Source organism: Saccopteryx bilineata, chromosome 12 (assembly GCF_036850765.1).
Source record: "Saccopteryx bilineata isolate mSacBil1 chromosome 12, mSacBil1_pri_phased_curated, whole genome shotgun sequence".
Taxonomy (NCBI): Eukaryota; Metazoa; Chordata; class Mammalia; order Chiroptera; family Emballonuridae; genus Saccopteryx; species Saccopteryx bilineata.
The window spans coordinates 57,852,756-57,868,965 of NC_089501.1; the positions used below are offsets into that span (position 1 = coordinate 57,852,756).

Genomic DNA, 16,210 nt, shown 5'->3' on the forward strand with positions numbered 1-16,210 from the left:
AGCATCTGGAGCCGTGCAGCCCAGCGTCTCAGCGAGGCTGCAGGGACCGCATTTTCCTCGGTTCACCCAAGTCCTGAGTTCTGTCTCGGTTCCCCGGGCGTGGCACTCAGAGACGTGGCTCCAGCCCCTGCGTCCCCCTGTCCGACATCTGTCACCCCCCTGTCGGGTTCTCCTCTGCTGTCAAAGGTGTCCCCTGCCACCGGCCCTGGGAAGTCAGCCTTCATTTCTTCCTGCATCTTCCTTGAAATAACTGCTGTATCGCCTCTTGACATGGTGGTTGTGTGCGGTCCCTAGAGGACGCGGCGTCCACGTGCGATCCTGGACTTGCTCTCCTCTAGGTTTTAAACTCTGGGCAGACCCCCTCCCCTGACTTCTCACCTCCTGGAGCTTGGTGACATGCTTGATGGAGGGCGCGGCCGCTCGATACTATTTAATAAATTCAGTTCTAGCCAGATCCAACTTTGGAATTATCTTAGTAAGGTGAGGTTTTGTCCTTAGAGGTTGTGAAAAGGAAGCAGAGACCGTAAAATATGGAAGTAGGTGTTTTTAAAACGCATACAAATTGGCATATATTCCTTCCCGCAGATAGAGAGTGAGGGAGTGAGGGAGGAAGGGAGGGAAAGAGGGAAGGGGGGAGGGAGGGAGGGAATGAGTGACCACCACACAAACTGTGGAAGAAAACACTTGCAGGAAGTTCAGTGTTTCCATCTCCACGTCGGCACCCTAGGGTTCGATTCTCTGTTGAACCAATAGAGCTGAGAACTCATCCTGAAATCTGAAAGCGCAGGCTGTACGATGGAGAAACTGCTCTTTAAAGCAGCTTGAATGGTGACCGCCCCACCCACACTGGCCCCAGGTGCCCCCCAGGGGCTGCTCTCATGGCAGGCACTGCTGTTCCCCCCTCTCCCCGGCCGGCCGCGTGCAGCCTTGTCCCTGGACTACTGGACCCCGCGAGAGCCACGCTCCCTGTCTGAAGTCCCGTGCTGAGAGAGCTCCCGTGTCTGTGAACCGCACGGCTGCAGGGTTGTGCGTGCCAGGGGCCCTCTTCTCAGCATTTGCACGGACCAGATGTGATCCCCCCTCTATCATCATCAGTAAAAGATGTCTTCCATCACTGGGGTGGGGGAGTCTGTCGGGTTACGGTCTGAAGACTGTTTCAACCTGTTGCTCGAACGTTTTGATTTTGTTCCAACTTTTCTTCTGGCTCAGACCCATGCATGTATTAAGCAGAACAGACACCATGTTCAGACCCACTTGCGTCTGACCCGCCCGCCTGGCGACGGGGAGGCTGGCACGGACGCTGCGTGCCCACCTCTCGCTCGCACACCTGTGCAAACAGCGGCCTCTGGGAGAGAAAGCCGCCTGCCACGCGGAGGGGCCGGGCGTTTTTCTTCTTCTTTTCTTCTTTCCCGACAGTGTCGCTCAAGGTCCAATTGATTTCGTTTTAAATTTGGCCAAGTGCCTTTTATCTTAAGCAGTTCTTTTAATAAAGAGTGGATTCTGTAGCACGGGGCTGTTCCGTTTTCCTTCAAGGGCTTTGTGTGTCAGGACTAGGCCAGAAGCTCCTTTTCTTCCGGGCACTGTCTCCCTCGGGATCTAATTGTGATTAAAAACGGGGAGGGGGCCACGTGCTCGCACACTGTGTGTTCTCTTGTTTCTGACAAAGAATGGGCCCATTGTTAGTTCTGCACCATTAAATTATCAAGAATTATGGTCAAATTCCAAATGCCTGGATGCTAGGCCTTTTTTTTTTTTTTTTTGTATGAACAGGTGTGGAGGCTGTCTCTTTCCACTTAGAAAAAGTGATAATTACGATGTCTTCCCTGAAGTCATCTGCATTTCCTCACTTAGGGTGTCAGGAAATGCAAACAGATCACCTCTTCTACAGAAGAATTAGCAGGATTTAGGTTACTCCACCTTTCCATCAAAATCATCACGCAGGACAGGCTCCGTGTGAAGACAGGTCATGTGGCACATTCAACTTTGTTCAATGTTGCTGCTCTATCTGTCTCTGTCTGTGTCTCTATGTCTCTGTGTCTCTGTCTCTGTGTCTCTGTCTGTCTCCCTTTGTCTCTGTGTGTCTCTCTGACTGTCTCTGTCTCTGTCTCTTTGTCTCTCTGTATCTCTCTGTCTCTGTCTCTCTGTCTGTCTCTCTCTGTCTCTGTCTCCCTTTGTCTCTGTGTCTCTCTGACTCTGTCTTTGTCTCTGTGTCTTTGTCTCTCTGTATCTCTCTGTCTCTGTCTCTCTGTCTGTCTCTCTCTGTCTGTGTCTCTGTCTCTGTCTCCCTTTGTCTCTGTGTCTCTGACTCTCTCTGTCTTTGTCTCTGTCTCTGTTTCTGTGTCTGTCTCTCTCTGTCTCTGTCTCCCTTTGTCTCTGTGTCTCTGACTCTGTCTTTGTCTCTGTCTCTGTTTCTGTGTCTCTGTCTCTCTGTCTCTCTCTGTCTCTGTGTCTCTCTCTGTCTCTCTCAGTATTGCATTGTGGGGCCAGCTGTATTATGAGAACAAGTCCCCCCAGATCCCCAGCGCTCAGGAGGAGAGGAGTGAGTTGTGGTAGGAACTTTATGAAAAAGAAGTGACATCCTGGTGGGTGGAGGGACTCCCTAAGGTACAACATGGGGGTCCTCGTCCCCCGAGCTGCGTGGCTGCACCCGCACAGCGGGGACCTTACAGTCAGCTCTGGGAGAAGCAGAAACCCAGAGCGCAGAGCCCCGCCCATGGCCCATTCGTGCTGGTTCTGCCCATTTCTGAAGAGAACAAAGTTCTGTGAAACCCAGAGAGGGCAGTGGTCTGTTTTCACTTGCCTCTTGGCTAACACGGTCACGATTGTTTTACCAAGTAAAACCAGAGCACGCTGTGTGAACTGGAACACTTTGGAAAGCCCCCCCCCCGTGCCCTGGAAGCCACGCTGAATGGAGACCCACCACCTCAGGGGGCTGACCGCCAGTCTCTTTCCTGAGTCCTTCGTCCAGAAGCCTGGAAATGACCACTGCTGGGCCGTCGCCAGCTCCCTTGCGGGTGTGCTGAGCTGCTGTGGCCCATGCCCGCCTGGCCACAGTGTGCCTGCCCCCCTCCCAGGATCCCAGCGTGGGGCCTCTGAGGACCCTGCCTGCCCGGACCCCCTGTGAGGGCTGTAGCGCTCCCTCAGTCGGTCTCTCCCAAGGTCTTTCTGCCCCCATGGCTTCCCTACGGCTTCTGCATGTGGTTAACTTTTTCTTTTTTTAATCATTAAGTGAGAGGCAGGGAGGCAGAGAGACAGACTCCCGCATGAGCTCCAACCGGGATCCACCCGGCAAGCCCACCAAAGGGCGATGCTCTGCCCATCTAGGGTTGCTGCTTGGCAATAGAGCTATTTCAGTGCCTGAGGCGAGGCCATGGAGCCATCCTCAGTGCCCAGGACCAACTTGCTTGAACCATTTGAGCCATGGCTGCAGGAGGAGAAAAGAGAGAGAGAGAAAGGAGAGAGGAAGGGGAAAGGGGAAAGGTGGAGAAGCAGATGGGCACTTCTTTGGTATGTCCTGACTGGGAATCAAACCCAGGACTTCCACACACCTGGCCGATGCTCTACCACTGAGCCCACCAGCCAGGGCAGGTGACTAACTTTTAAACAGTGCCATCTAAGATCCTCAGAGCTTCAGGGGAGGAGGGATCTTTGATATCTTTCAAGGAATGAAGCAGTTGAGCTTAAAAACTCCCCTTTTCTCTTTCTGATGCCAAACAAGTAGATGAGGGTCTGTCCAGCTCAGGCTGGGGGAGGGCTGGGCTGTCTGGAAAGAGCTCCCTCTGTCTCATGAGCATTGCTGGGAAACTCTGCCAAGTGACCCTGTTTGGGTGCACAGGGTCCCCTGCCACCAACAGCACACAGTGACAGCCACAGCTCCCGACTTTCTGGTCCCTCCCCTTTTTTCAACACATTGTAACGCTTCCTAAATCAGAGACAGTGCCTTTGTGGGCTGGTGACGTCCAATGACCAGAGGCTCACGATGGTTCCATTTGTCCTGTCGCACAGAGACGATGTCCTGGGAGCTCCCCGAGATGTGCTTTCATGTCCTGCTGTGACGGAGGAGTGCGATGGGAACACGTGGCATGGGATCGGGGAGTCAGGTGGGCAGGGAGCACCCTCCGTTGTCCAAGAACGGCTGTGTGGGAGCTGGCAGCTGGATCCCGGGCCTCGCGGGGGACGTTACGTCTGAGTGCGATGCTGGGGGCTCAGAGGAGCCAAGGCCAGGACGGGGCACCTGGAATGTCACTGGGGGCTGTCGGGGTGGAGGGCCACAGGGCCATCTATCCACATGGGCTCCATCCCCGGGGAGGGACAAGCCTACGGAGCTATAAGAGTTTCATAAAAGTAGCTTCCTCCAGGGCATGGGCAAGGTTACTCGTAAGCAGGAATCTAGTTCACGCGAGCGTGCGCAAAAGGAGTGTAAGCCGCAGGTGAGACTGGGAGGGGCTGTGTCATTAGGGGAGCTGACCCTGTGATGGGATGTGGCGGTCACTCCCAACACCCCCGATGAGGATGAGCCTGGCACTGCGGAGTCAGCTAGCACGTGGATTTACAAACACACAGTAACTACTGCTGCTCATTTACAAATACAAAGTATCTACTGCTGCTCATTTACAAACACACAGTAACTACTGCTGCTCATTTACAAATACACAGTAACTACTGCTGCTCATTTACAAACACATAGTAACTACTGCTGCTCATTTACAAATACACAGTAACTACTGCTGCTCATTTACAAACACATAGTAACTACTGCTGCTCATTTACAAATACACAGTAACTACTGCTGCTCATTTACAAATACACAGTAACTACTGCTGCTCATTTACAAACACATAGTAACTACTGCTGCTCATTTACAAATACACCGTAACTACTGCTGCTCATTTACAAACACATAGTAACTACTGCTGCTCATTTACAAATACACAGTAACTACTGCTGCTCATTTACAAACACAAAGTATCTACTGCTGCTCATTTACAAACACAGTAACTACTGTTGCTCATCTACAAATACACAGTAACTACTGCTGCTCATTTACAAATACACAGTAACTACTGCTGCTCATCTACAAACAGAGTAACTACTGCTGCTCATTTACAAATACACAGTAACTACTGCTGCTCATTTACAAATAACAGTAACCACTGCTCTTCATTTACAAATAACAGTAACCACTGCTGCTCATTTACAAATACAAAGTAACTACCGCTGTTCAGACAACTGAAGGTACAGCAGCATGCACACAGGGGAGCAATTTCACACGCCATTTAGCGCTCATGGACTCAGCCCTAAACTATGACCTCATTCTCGACAATTATCTAAAGAATTATCGGTGATGTGGACGTTCTGACAGACGATGGCTCAGAATTTCCAGAGGTTTCCCAGGCGTTTCTGGCCATGGCCCCCAGTCACCGTCTGTTTGCTGTAAATCATTCTGGCTTTTTTTCTCCCCCCCCCTAGTTTTTGAGGGTCGATCAAGATAAGGACAAAGACTGCAGCCTGGACTGTGGGGGCTCCCCGCAGAAGCCTCTCTGCGCGTCGGATGGGAGGACCTTCCTGTCCCGTTGCGAGTTCCAGCGTGCCAAGTGCAAAGACCCCCAGTTAGAAATCGCTTACCGAGGAAACTGCAAAGGTAAGTGGTCTGCTCTCACTGTTCCAGACGCTGGGGGGGGGGGGGTCCAGCGTTACGAGGCATGTCCACGCGTTCTGTGGTCATCTTACGAGGCATGTCCACGCGTTCTGTGGTCATCTTACGAGGCCTGTCCATGCATTCTGTATTCATCTTCACCACATTTTTATATGTGAGAATGCAACAGGGTGACATTCGTGAAGTTTTCCTGAGTACGTAGGAAGAGTCATTTCTCTGACTCTCAAGAGCAGAGTCATTCTTTACTTGAATTATGCTCTCTGTTCTTAAGAATGTTTTACGCTGTTGTGATGCCAACATTTCCAAGGGTTTCACAGAATATGTTCAAAGCCTTCCAAGATTGTTCTCACCGAACTTTTATTAATTGGTTTCTTTTTAACTCCTTCTCATTTCAACTTCTAGCCTGTGGACATGGGCTGTTTTCTGTGATCTGTTATTTATTTGGTGCTGATTTCACACGGGTAAGTTTTGAGAGTCAGGTGGAGAGTTAAGCAGCACACTTAAAGCGAGGTACTGAGATGCTGCCCATGCTCAATGAAGGGCTGGACTCAGCAAAGCATGCTGATGTCTCGAACACAAGCAGAGTCATGTTCAGAAAGAGACAGCCTTTCCCCTGATGCCCTTAAGAGGGATGATGTTCTGTGTTGTCCAGCTGGTAGATCTGACCGTCCTCTTAAAGCCAAACTCTGACCACCATGGGGCCTGTTGTTTCAGCTCCAGCCCGGCCAGGTTTTGACTAGTTTGCTCTTCCTCCTTGCCGTAGCACCATGTCCTAGGTGACAGACGTGAGTCGCTTCCCTGCGCGACAAAGACAGGATCTTCCCTCTTCCTCAGGCCAGGCCTGGCTCCCGCGGACATCCCCGGGAAAGCCTGCCTTCTAGCGGAGCTCTGGGACCCGAGGTCTCAGTCTGCCCATGTGTGACAAGCCCTGTCCCCGCAGCAGGACAGACACTGGACAGGGGACTGACGTCCTCTCAGCTGGCACTCAGGCCAGTGCTGAGCTGGTGTGGACAGCAGGCTCTGCAGGCGGGGGGCTGGGGCATGGCCTGCGTGCGACACTAGGCCCAGGGCTTCTCCTGTGGTCGGGCTCTGCTCCAGCCTCAGTGCCCGGGCGGTTACTGCTCCTCTGACACTGAGGGGGTCTTGAGGGTCCTGGAGTGGAAGCCCAGCCAGGGGCATGCTGCCTGTGGGGGTGTTTCAGGACTGTGGAGAGCTGTGATACTAGATTTTGAGGGGAACTGGAGTGGAAGCCCAGCCAGGGGCATGCTGCCTGTGGGGGTGTTTCAGGACTGTGGAGAGCTGTGATACTAGATTTTGAGGGGAACTGGAGTGGAAGCCCAGCCAGGGGCGTGCTGCCTGTGGGCGTGTTTCAGGACTGTGGAGAGCTGTGATACTAGATTTTGAGGGGAACTGGAGTGGAAGCCCAGCCAGGGGCGTGCTGCCTGTGGGCGTGTTTCAGGACTGTGGAGAGCTGTGATATTAGATTTTGAGGGGAACTGGAGTGGAAGCCCAGCCAGGGGCGTGTTGCCTGTGGGGTGTGTGTCAGGAGGACTGTGGAGAGCTGTGATACTAGATTTTGAGGGGAACTGGAGAGCCATCAGCAGTTGAGGCAGGAAAAGTTGGGCAGATATAAGTGCCTGCACTGAGCACATGTGCCTGGCAGCTCCCGGCCCCCAGCCCCTCCAGACCTTCTCTGTGCCCCAGACCGTGGTGCCCAGGCCCCCAGGGGACGGGTGCCGTCACAGACCAGCTGTGGGGTGCCCGGACCCTGGGCCGCTCCAGACAGGATGCACGGAGTGAAGGAATATGGGGTTCTAGTTCAGCTTCTCTCTGCTGGGGTGTCCGCAAGGAAAACCCCAACAAAGTATGTGATTCCTACATAAGGTGCTGCCACGGCCAAGTCACACCTGAGTCCCGGACTCTTTCATAATACCGAAGATACTAAAGTGAACAGCGTCCTGGGCCGGGCACGGCTGAGCCACACGATGGGGCCCCAGGACGGGCCACCTCAGCATCAGCCCGGGGCTTCTTCGAGGGGCCCATTCTGGGGACCGACCCAAGTCTCCCGAGCCTCCTGCAACACTGGACATTTGTCACCGTGCCTTCAGCAAAGACCGAGTCAGCCCACGCACCTGGAGCTCAAGTCCTCGTTGAGGAAGCAGCTCTGCAAGGCCAGTGCCTGACGGGAGTGCGCTGTGTCCACAGGCGGCTTTTCCACCACAGACGGCTCTGCTCTAGGGTGTGACCCCTTTACCGGGAAGGACAGGGAGCTTGGTCAGTGGTCTGGGTGTGGGGATGCCTGGCAGCATGTCTCATAGTGGAAACGGCAGTCGTGGGTTACGGGCACATGGCCCCATGGATGCAGCATCCATGAAGGGACCATGCCCTCTCCCTCTGTGTCTGGTTAGTGTGCCCTACACATGTCACCAGGGAGCGGTTGGGCTGTGACTGCATGCCCGGGCTACAGACACACAGACACACGGACACACAGACACACGGACACACACACACGGACACACACACCTCAGCCGTCTGCGCTGACAGACGAGGAGTCGAGATCACTGAGACCCAGGCCAGGGCTTCACAAAAGCAAGGTTAATTTAAATCAAAAGAATTAAAATAAAAGAACGCACAGACACCCGCAGGCCGGGAAGTCACGTGCATCTGGTGCGTCGTGGCCGAGAGCAGCCGGGGGTCACGTTACTTCCACGAGAGGCCGCGAGCTGGACGTGTGCTGGGAAACGGCTGGGCGTGTGCACCTGCTGGTGTGAGCCCAGCCTGCAGCCAGCCCGGGCGGGCGGTGTGAGTCTGCTCCCGGCAGCTGCCTGGGCAGGGGGCTTCCGCCTCTCATCAGGGTCACCCTCCACAAGCAGCCTTGCGCCTGGACCCTGGCTCCTGGTGGAGATGGGACCACATTGTAGGGGGCCTGTCCCTCACACAGGAGCCTTTGCCTGGCCCGTGACACCCCAACTCTGTTCGACATTTGTCACCCATGACTCGCCCGAGTGTTTGTGGCAGAAAGAGCTCCCAGTGCAGGGAAGTGGGGTGAGCCCCGTGCAGTGGGGCCTGGAGACCCTGGCCAGATGCAGACGATGCCGTGCCCAGCCGCCGCTCTGAGGGCACAGACACGCGGACTCTGCCGCCCACCCAAGCGGGGACCTTCCCCTGCATGCGGACGAGGGCGAGGGGCTGACGTGCCCTGCTGTCACTCAGGTCATGGGGATACGTCCCCCTGTGGCCCTGTGCCAGGTGCCGCGTGGTGTGGTGTGCTGGGATGGCGCTCCACAGGTCTCTCGTGGCTCACGGGTCCGGAAAGGACCCACGTGTTTTCATCCCTGCTTCGCGGAGCCAGGGGCAGGGTTCCATGCACTTCACGTCGGTCCGTCCTGACCCTGAGCGGCAGTGCGGTGGTTTGCTCTGATGATGTTCCTCGTAATTTTTTTAAAAAGAGATTTGTGGAGTTTCTGTGTTTTCAGAGCTCAGCAAACACATTTATGCTTTCTTTTGATCTGAGACCATCGGAGCTGTCTCTTCTTTTCAACAAAAGTTCTGGCATTAAATTAAAAAAAGCCGAAAAGAAAAAGAAGAAAAGTCACATGCCAGGAGACCTTGGAACCACTCTGCGATTTCTGGAAACACAATCATGACGAGCGCCTGACACGCGCCTCCTCGGGGGTTTCCAGCACGGAGCTTCAGACGGACCAGTTTGTCGGGAAGGAGCGCCATTTCAGAGTGCTTCCGACATCCACCGTGCCGGCCCGGTCGCTGTCCCGGTCATTCCTGCAGCAGCCGCCTGAGCGAGGCCGGGCACACCCTGCGAGTCACCAGGGGGGCACAGCAGGCGGGAGGTGGCACCGTGCCCGCGGCACAGCGCGTCCCCACAGCGGGGATGGAGATGTCCTGGTTGTGATGGACGTCAGAGCCTTTCTTCTCTCTCTGCGCGAACCCTGTGTGATGCCGACACGGCTTTCCTCTGGCCAAACAGTTGTGATTGGCACGGAGACCCTCACGCTGACGCTGAACCCCAGGCCTTCGCTCTGTGGGTCAGTTCTATGTCCTGGCTTTAGCGCTCTCTGGGAACGCCGTCCCCCGGGGCCCTGTGCTGCCTGCCGAGGCCCGGGCCACGCCGCCTGCTGGAACCGTCTCTGCAGCTCGGCTGAGACCTGTCGGTGGCTGTCGGAGCAGACTTTGGGGCCCCACCCCCCACCAGAGACCCCACTGTGGTGCAGCACAGCGATGGCACATCTCTCGGGAAGGATCTGCGCACTTGTGCCGGGATCAGGCTGCGTGCGGCCTCCGCAGCAGCGCCCTCCTCTCGGGGGCGTGACCCGCGGCCTCCTGTGGAGGGCATCTCGGGAACGCTGCCCCACAGGACAGCCAGAGCTTCTGAGCACGGTTCTGGAGAGTCAGTGGTCAGTGGAGGGTGGTGACCGCAGACAGCGTGCACGGGCTTCGTCATGCCTGAGACCAGCGAGGTTCTGGGTGGGCCTTCTGCAAAGCCCCGCAGAGCAGAGTCTGTGCACGGGTTTCGTCATGCCTGAGACCAGCGAGGTTCTGGGTGGGCCTTCTGCAAAGCCCCGCAGAGCAGAGTCTGTGCACGGGCTTCGTCATGCCTGAGACCAGCGAGGTTCCGGTGGGCCTTCTGCAAAGCCCCGCAGAGCAGAGTCTGTGCACGGGCTTCGTCATGCCTGAGACCAGCGAGGTTCCGGGTGGGCCTTCTGCAAAGCCCCGCAGAGCAGTCTGTGCACGGGCTTCGTCATGCCTGAGACCAGCGAGGTTCCGGTGGGGCTTCTGCAAAGCCCCGCAGAGCAGTCTGTGCACGGGCTTCGTCATGCCTGAGACCAGCGAGGTTCCGTGGGCCTTCTGCAAAGCTCCGCAGAGCAGAGTCTGTGCACGGGCTTCGTCATGCCTGAGACCAGCGAGGTTCCGGGTGGGCCTTCTGCAAAGCCCCGCAGAGCAGTCTGTCCCCTGCCCGTTCTTGTTCTCTGTCTATTTTTGCTTTAATTGTATTAAAAATGGTGTGAGACCTCACAGGAGTCGTTGCCCTGTGATGACAGCTCTTTACTGGCCAACGGGAGTCGTTCTGCCTCCCTCCCTCCTGCTGGGCGTGAACAGGAGGCGCGGCTCGCGTGGGTCTCCGTGTGGGCACTCAGAACAGCCAGACCAGGGCCAGTGAGGGCCAGGCCCCAGGGCCCGCACTCTTCAAACATCCTGGTTTTCTGCTGACCAGTCAAGTTCGAGAATCACGGAACCGGTGCAGGGAGCGCAGGCCAGTAGGTGCCTGTCAGCTTCTCTGTCCGCGGAGCTGGGGACGCATGTGTGCCTCTGTCCCCTGGGCTGTAACATATGGTAGTTGGACCAGGTGAACCCTAAGAAGTCTTCCTGAATGAAGACTTTCCTGATCACAAAACCGTGCTCCTCACATGCCTTCACTCGGGGGCTCCGTCACCTGCCACCTTCCGCAGGCTCCCGACAGTGTCGCCTGTGCGGGGAACAGAGCAGCCCAGGTGTTTCCACCTGGCTTCACCTGGAGGCCCCATTAACCTGCGACAAGGAACCTCGTCCTGGAGCAAAGTCAAGTTCCTACCAGTCAGTTGCTAACTTGCCATAGTGTTCTTCAGTGAAATAGGTATTTTCATGAAAGAAGTCCGTGTGGGGTGTGTGGGGTGTGTGGGGTGTGTACATGTGCGTGCCTGTGAGTGCATGTGTGCACGTGTGCGTGCCTGTGAGTGCGTGTGTGCACGTGTGACTCCCCCTCTCCCTGGGTCTCCAGGCCAGCCCCGCTCCACGTCGAAGGTGGCGTCCTTCCTTCCCACAGGCCTCTCCCTGCATAACTGCCCAGTGGCTGGTGCCCTGTGCTGGCCTCGGGCAGAAACCCTACCCAGCTCCCGTTCACCTGGACTGTTCCACGGTGTTCCAGGGGGTCTGAAGTTAGAAAGGTCCTTCCTCGTGGCCTGAGCAGTCCCAGCAAGAGGGGGCACCGTTATGCCCAAGCTTAAGCCGTGGTCAGAAGCACGACAGGAATTTTTGGAAACACGGTGTGAAGAAACGTCCTCCGTGTTTGTCTTGCGACCCCTGAGGTCCCAGAGCCTTAGTTCCGCCCGAGAGACGAGGAGACCTCAGGGCCGACGCAGCTGCCCCTGCCTCTCACCAGGCTGGACGCGAACACCGCAGGAGGGGACTCGGTGACCAGCTGGTGAGGGTGCGCTCGGTGTGTGACACTCGTGGTTGTCGGTCATCACAGAGAGGACGGGTGGTGGTCCCCTGTGGGGATGCTGGGAAAACGCCCGCGTGTGTTGTGGCAGAAGTGTGCCCTCTGTCTTGGCCGTTTTCCTTGGTGACTTGGTGATGCCAGCACCGTGCTCGGCTCTCCCGCTGTCCTCTGTCTCTGTCTGTATGCATTTACAACGGGAGCACTTACCCGAGACGGAAACTCAGGTCGCTTCTCCCTAGCTCTAAAGGGCTCTGGTTTGGGGACGGTTTTGCCGCCCGGCTGCCGGCTGCCGGCCAGTGCTGGGCCGGGTCTGGCTTGCAGCTCTGTCCTCGTTGAGAAGGGAAAGAATATATTATTTATGCCGAAGAGCATTGCAGCCCAGAAGTCTTCATTTCCCTCAGAGTCTGGCCTTCAGAGTGATGGGTGGGTAACGTGTTACGACAGTGTCGGCTCTCATTTGGGGCCAGTGGAAATACAAGGCGTGTCACGTGTCGGGTGCCCCGTGTGGGCCCTGCAAGGGCAGCACGCCTCGGCCCCACACATCCTGGCGCCCACGTGGCCTGTGCCAGGCCCACAGCTGGCCACGTGGGGACGGCCCCGAATGCGCTCCTGACCTCAGGGTGAGCCCCACCGCACTCACGATCACAGCCACTTCATGCTGTGCTGGATCCAGAGTCCGCGGGGCTGCTGACCGGCAGAGGTCCAGCCTCCCTCCCGTTGAGGGTCACACACATGGGACCCCACAACAGTCCCACACTCCCGGAAGCTCCCGCCTTGAGAGCCGCCCGTCGAGCCGTGTGGGGCCCATGGGCGGTGTCCCCGGTGTTAGCACCACATCATGGAGATGCGTGCAGGAGGGGGACGTGACCCTCGTCTCCTCAGACGTCCTGGAGCCTGCTGGGTCCTGGACGGCCTTTCCTGGGGGGAGTGCTGTCTGGCAGAAGGACAGTTGAGTCCGGTCACCTGTGCACATCACGGCTTCCTGGCCGCGCTCCGAGGGAGCGGTTGCTCTCCAGACTTCTTCTGCAAAGCTCTCTCTGCAATGGCAACTTCATCCCGTCTACGTGATTATAGCAAAGTTGGACGTGATTTGCTTCCTGTGTAAACGGAGACCATCATTAGAAATAGCCATTATCAAACCCTGTTAGTTCCAGTGTACAGTGAGCACTGCCGTGCTGAGCCTTGGGGACTGACGTGTCCTGAGGCACAAATGAGCTTTGGGATTCCCATCAGGAAGGGGGCCTCTTTTACTTTTCAACGGAGAGAAAATAACAAAACAAAATACAACCAGGGAGATGAATCACTTACTAACCTCATTAGGATAACCAACAGCTCATCAAAACTCTTCATCCTGAAGCCTGCCGGTGGCTACGCCGTCCGGGGCTCAGGAGGGAACAGTCTCCTTACGAAGTCCCTGCTCTTCTGCGTAAGAACTGAAAGTGTCCGAAGATGCCGGATCAGATTTGCATTGGAGCGTCTTCCTTTGGTTTTACTATAAGTGATTGAAGTCTTTGATTAGCAGGATATTGAATTAATCATTTTATTTAATTAAGATATTAATATTATCTTTGTTTCTTTTGGTCGAGATGGATTTTCCCACAAGATAAAAATTGACCGTAGTTTAAAAATGACTGCGATCCCACCCTGGCTGGTTGGCTCAGTGGTAGAGCGTCGGCCTGGCGTGCAGGAGTCCTGGGTTCGATTCCCGGCCAGGGCACACAGGAGAAGCGCCCATCTGCTTTACCACCCTTCCCCTCCTTCTCTTCCCCTCCCACAGCCAAGGCTCCATTGGAGCAAAGTTGGCCCGGGCGCTGAGGATGGCTCCATGGCCTCTGCCTCAGGCACTAGAATGGCTCTGGTTGCAACAGAGCTACGCCCCAGATGGGCAGAGCATTGCCCCCTGGTGGGCGTGCCGGGTGGATCCTGGTTGGGCACATGCGTGAGTCTGTCTGACTGCCTCCCTGTTTCTGGCTTCGGAAAAATACAAAAAAAAAAAAAATGACTGTGATCCCAAAGTTACGAGGTAGATGCCACCTCACACCTGGACGGCTGTGACAATTGTAAACGTAAAGGACCAGAACTGCATGTTGCTGAGGGTTGTAATTGGAGCCGTATCCAGTTGGCCAGAAATGTGAACGGTTCGGTGTCTGTGGGAACAGTTCTGTGGCCTCTCTGAAAGGTCAGTGCAGAACTGTCAGGACCCGGGAGGTCCTCTCCACTAGGAGCTGTCCCCGAGGGCTCATAGTGGCACCAACGGGCAAGGTGGGGTACCCGAAGTCCACCCACTGCTGCCCAGGTGGACTGTCATGGTTTGTCCATGCAGAGGGAGGTTCTCAGCCGAGAGGAGGTACGTGGCTGTGGACACATGCTGGTTGGAGAACACGGTCACAGAGGGCCTCATCGTGCCCAGTGGCATTCGTGTGACATGAGCAGAGCAGGCCAGCCGTGGGGACAGGGAGCAGATCGTGGTGGGGGCGGGGCCAGGCTCTCTTCTGCAGAGGAGGCTGGCACACGACGGAAGGGGTTGCCCAATGCGGTGGGTACGCTCCATGCCACGGAATTATCTTCTTCCCAGCGGTCGGGCTGACAGAGTTTGTGTCTCATGGAGTATCACTGTGAGAAGAAAAACATGACGGGGCTGTGTGTTGAGGATTTAATTTTCAAACAGTTAAAAATAACATGTCCAGAGTCAAACCGCAACAAGGCCACTGGACAGGGAAGGGCCGGCCTTGTTTTCACGGCAACCAAGAAGCGCAGCAGAGGAGTGCGGGAGGAGGAGGCTGTCCCTTCTCAGTGCAGGAGGAGGAGGGTGTCCCCTCCTCAGTGCAGGAGGAGGAGGGTGTCCCCTCCTCAGTGCAGGAGGAGGAGGGTGTCCCTTCTCAGTGCAGGAGGAGGAGGGTGTCCCTTCTCAGTGCAGGAGGAGGAGGGTGTCCCCTCCTCAGTGCAGGAGGAGGAGGGTGTCCCCTCCTCAGTGCAGGAGGAGGAGGCTGTCCCTTCTCAGTGCAGGAGGAGGAGGGTGTCCCTTCTCAGTGCAGGAGGAGGAGGGTGTCCCCCCCTCAGTGCAGGAGGAGGAGGGTGTCCCCTCCTCAGTGCAGGAGGAGGAGGCTGTCCCTTCTCAGTGCAGGAGGAGGAGGGTGTCCCCTTCTCAGTGCAGGAGGAGGAGGGTGTCCCTTCTCAGTGCAGGAGGAGGAGGGTGTCCCCTCCTCAGTGCAGGAGGAGGAGGGTGTCCCTTCTCAGTGCAGGAGGAGAGGGTGTCCCTCCTCAGTGCAGGAGGAGAGGGTGTCCCTCCTCAGTGCAGGAGGAGAGGGTGTCCCTCCTCAGTGCAGGAGGAGAGGGTGTCCCTCCTCAGTGCAGGAGGAGAGGGTGTCCCTTCTCAGTGCAGGAGGAGAGGGTGTCCCTCCTCAGTGCAGGAGGAGAGGGTGTCCCTCCTCAGTGCAGGAGGAGAGGGTGTCCCTTCTCAGTGCAGGAGGAGGAGGGTGTCCCTTCTAAGTGCAGGAGGAGGAGGGTGTCCCCTTCTCAGTGCAGGAGGAGGAGGGTGTCCCTTCTCAGTGCAGGAGGAGGAGGGTGTCCCCTCCTCAGTGCAGGAGGAGGAGGGTGTCCCTTCTCAGTGCAGGAGGAGGAGGGTGTCCCCTCCTCAGTGCAGGAGGAGGGGAGAACAGTGGACCTCCTGTCGTGTCTCCAGGAGGCGGTGGGACAAGCACAAAGTGGGGAGCAGTGTCATTTGGAAGTTGTGCTGAAGACGCTGGTTTCTGCAAGGAGGGGCATTTCATTTAGCCTCGAGTGTGTGCCCGTGAGCCCCGTGACGGAGCAGAGTGACGTTAGGGACGGGGCGGGTTCAGCCGCACACACTGTGGCCATTCTTCCTGGAGCTCCGCTGTGGCCGCAGCCCCTGTAGCCACAGGAGTGGACGGTGCCCGTGAAAACTGGATGGGCCGGCAGACCACGCCCCGTGTCCTCGGTGCTCTAAAGTGAATAACTGAAGAAAGGCCATGCGGGCGGGCAGTCCTGGTAGTTGTGAGCGGGACCTCCTCGTGCCTTGCGCGTCTCCGGAGCTGACGGGAGGCCGCTGCACTGTCTCTGTAGCGTGACCCGGTGCCCGAGCTCAGCCGTCTGGAGTGAGGGCCACAGGCCAGGGGCCGCAGCAGCTGCCCTCGCAGGTGACCGCAGACTTGCTCCTGGGGACAGTGGCAGGTCGCTGGTCTGCCGCAGGCTCTGCGGGTCCCCGACTGAGCGGGCAGGGGCCACACGCAGACCCGGTTAGGCGTTCTAGCAAACGCCAGGCCTGCAGGCTCAGGATCTCTGACCGGTGGCAGAAGCAGCGTCTTTAAAAGAAAGCGCCC

General features: G+C 56.6%; 1 protein-coding gene across 2 annotated transcripts in view; it reads left to right on the plus strand.

Moving 5' to 3' along the window:
• The window catches only part of SMOC2 (SPARC related modular calcium binding 2), a 159,282-nt gene that overhangs the window by 47,250 nt on the left and 95,822 nt on the right, over nt 1-16,210 (plus strand). For both annotated transcript variants that reach the window (XM_066247721.1, XM_066247722.1), the window contains exon 2: nt 5,470-5,641. In XM_066247721.1, the coding sequence (XP_066103818.1) occupies nt 5,470-5,641 (172 nt within the window). The remainder of the gene's footprint in view (nt 1-5,469; nt 5,642-16,210) is intronic.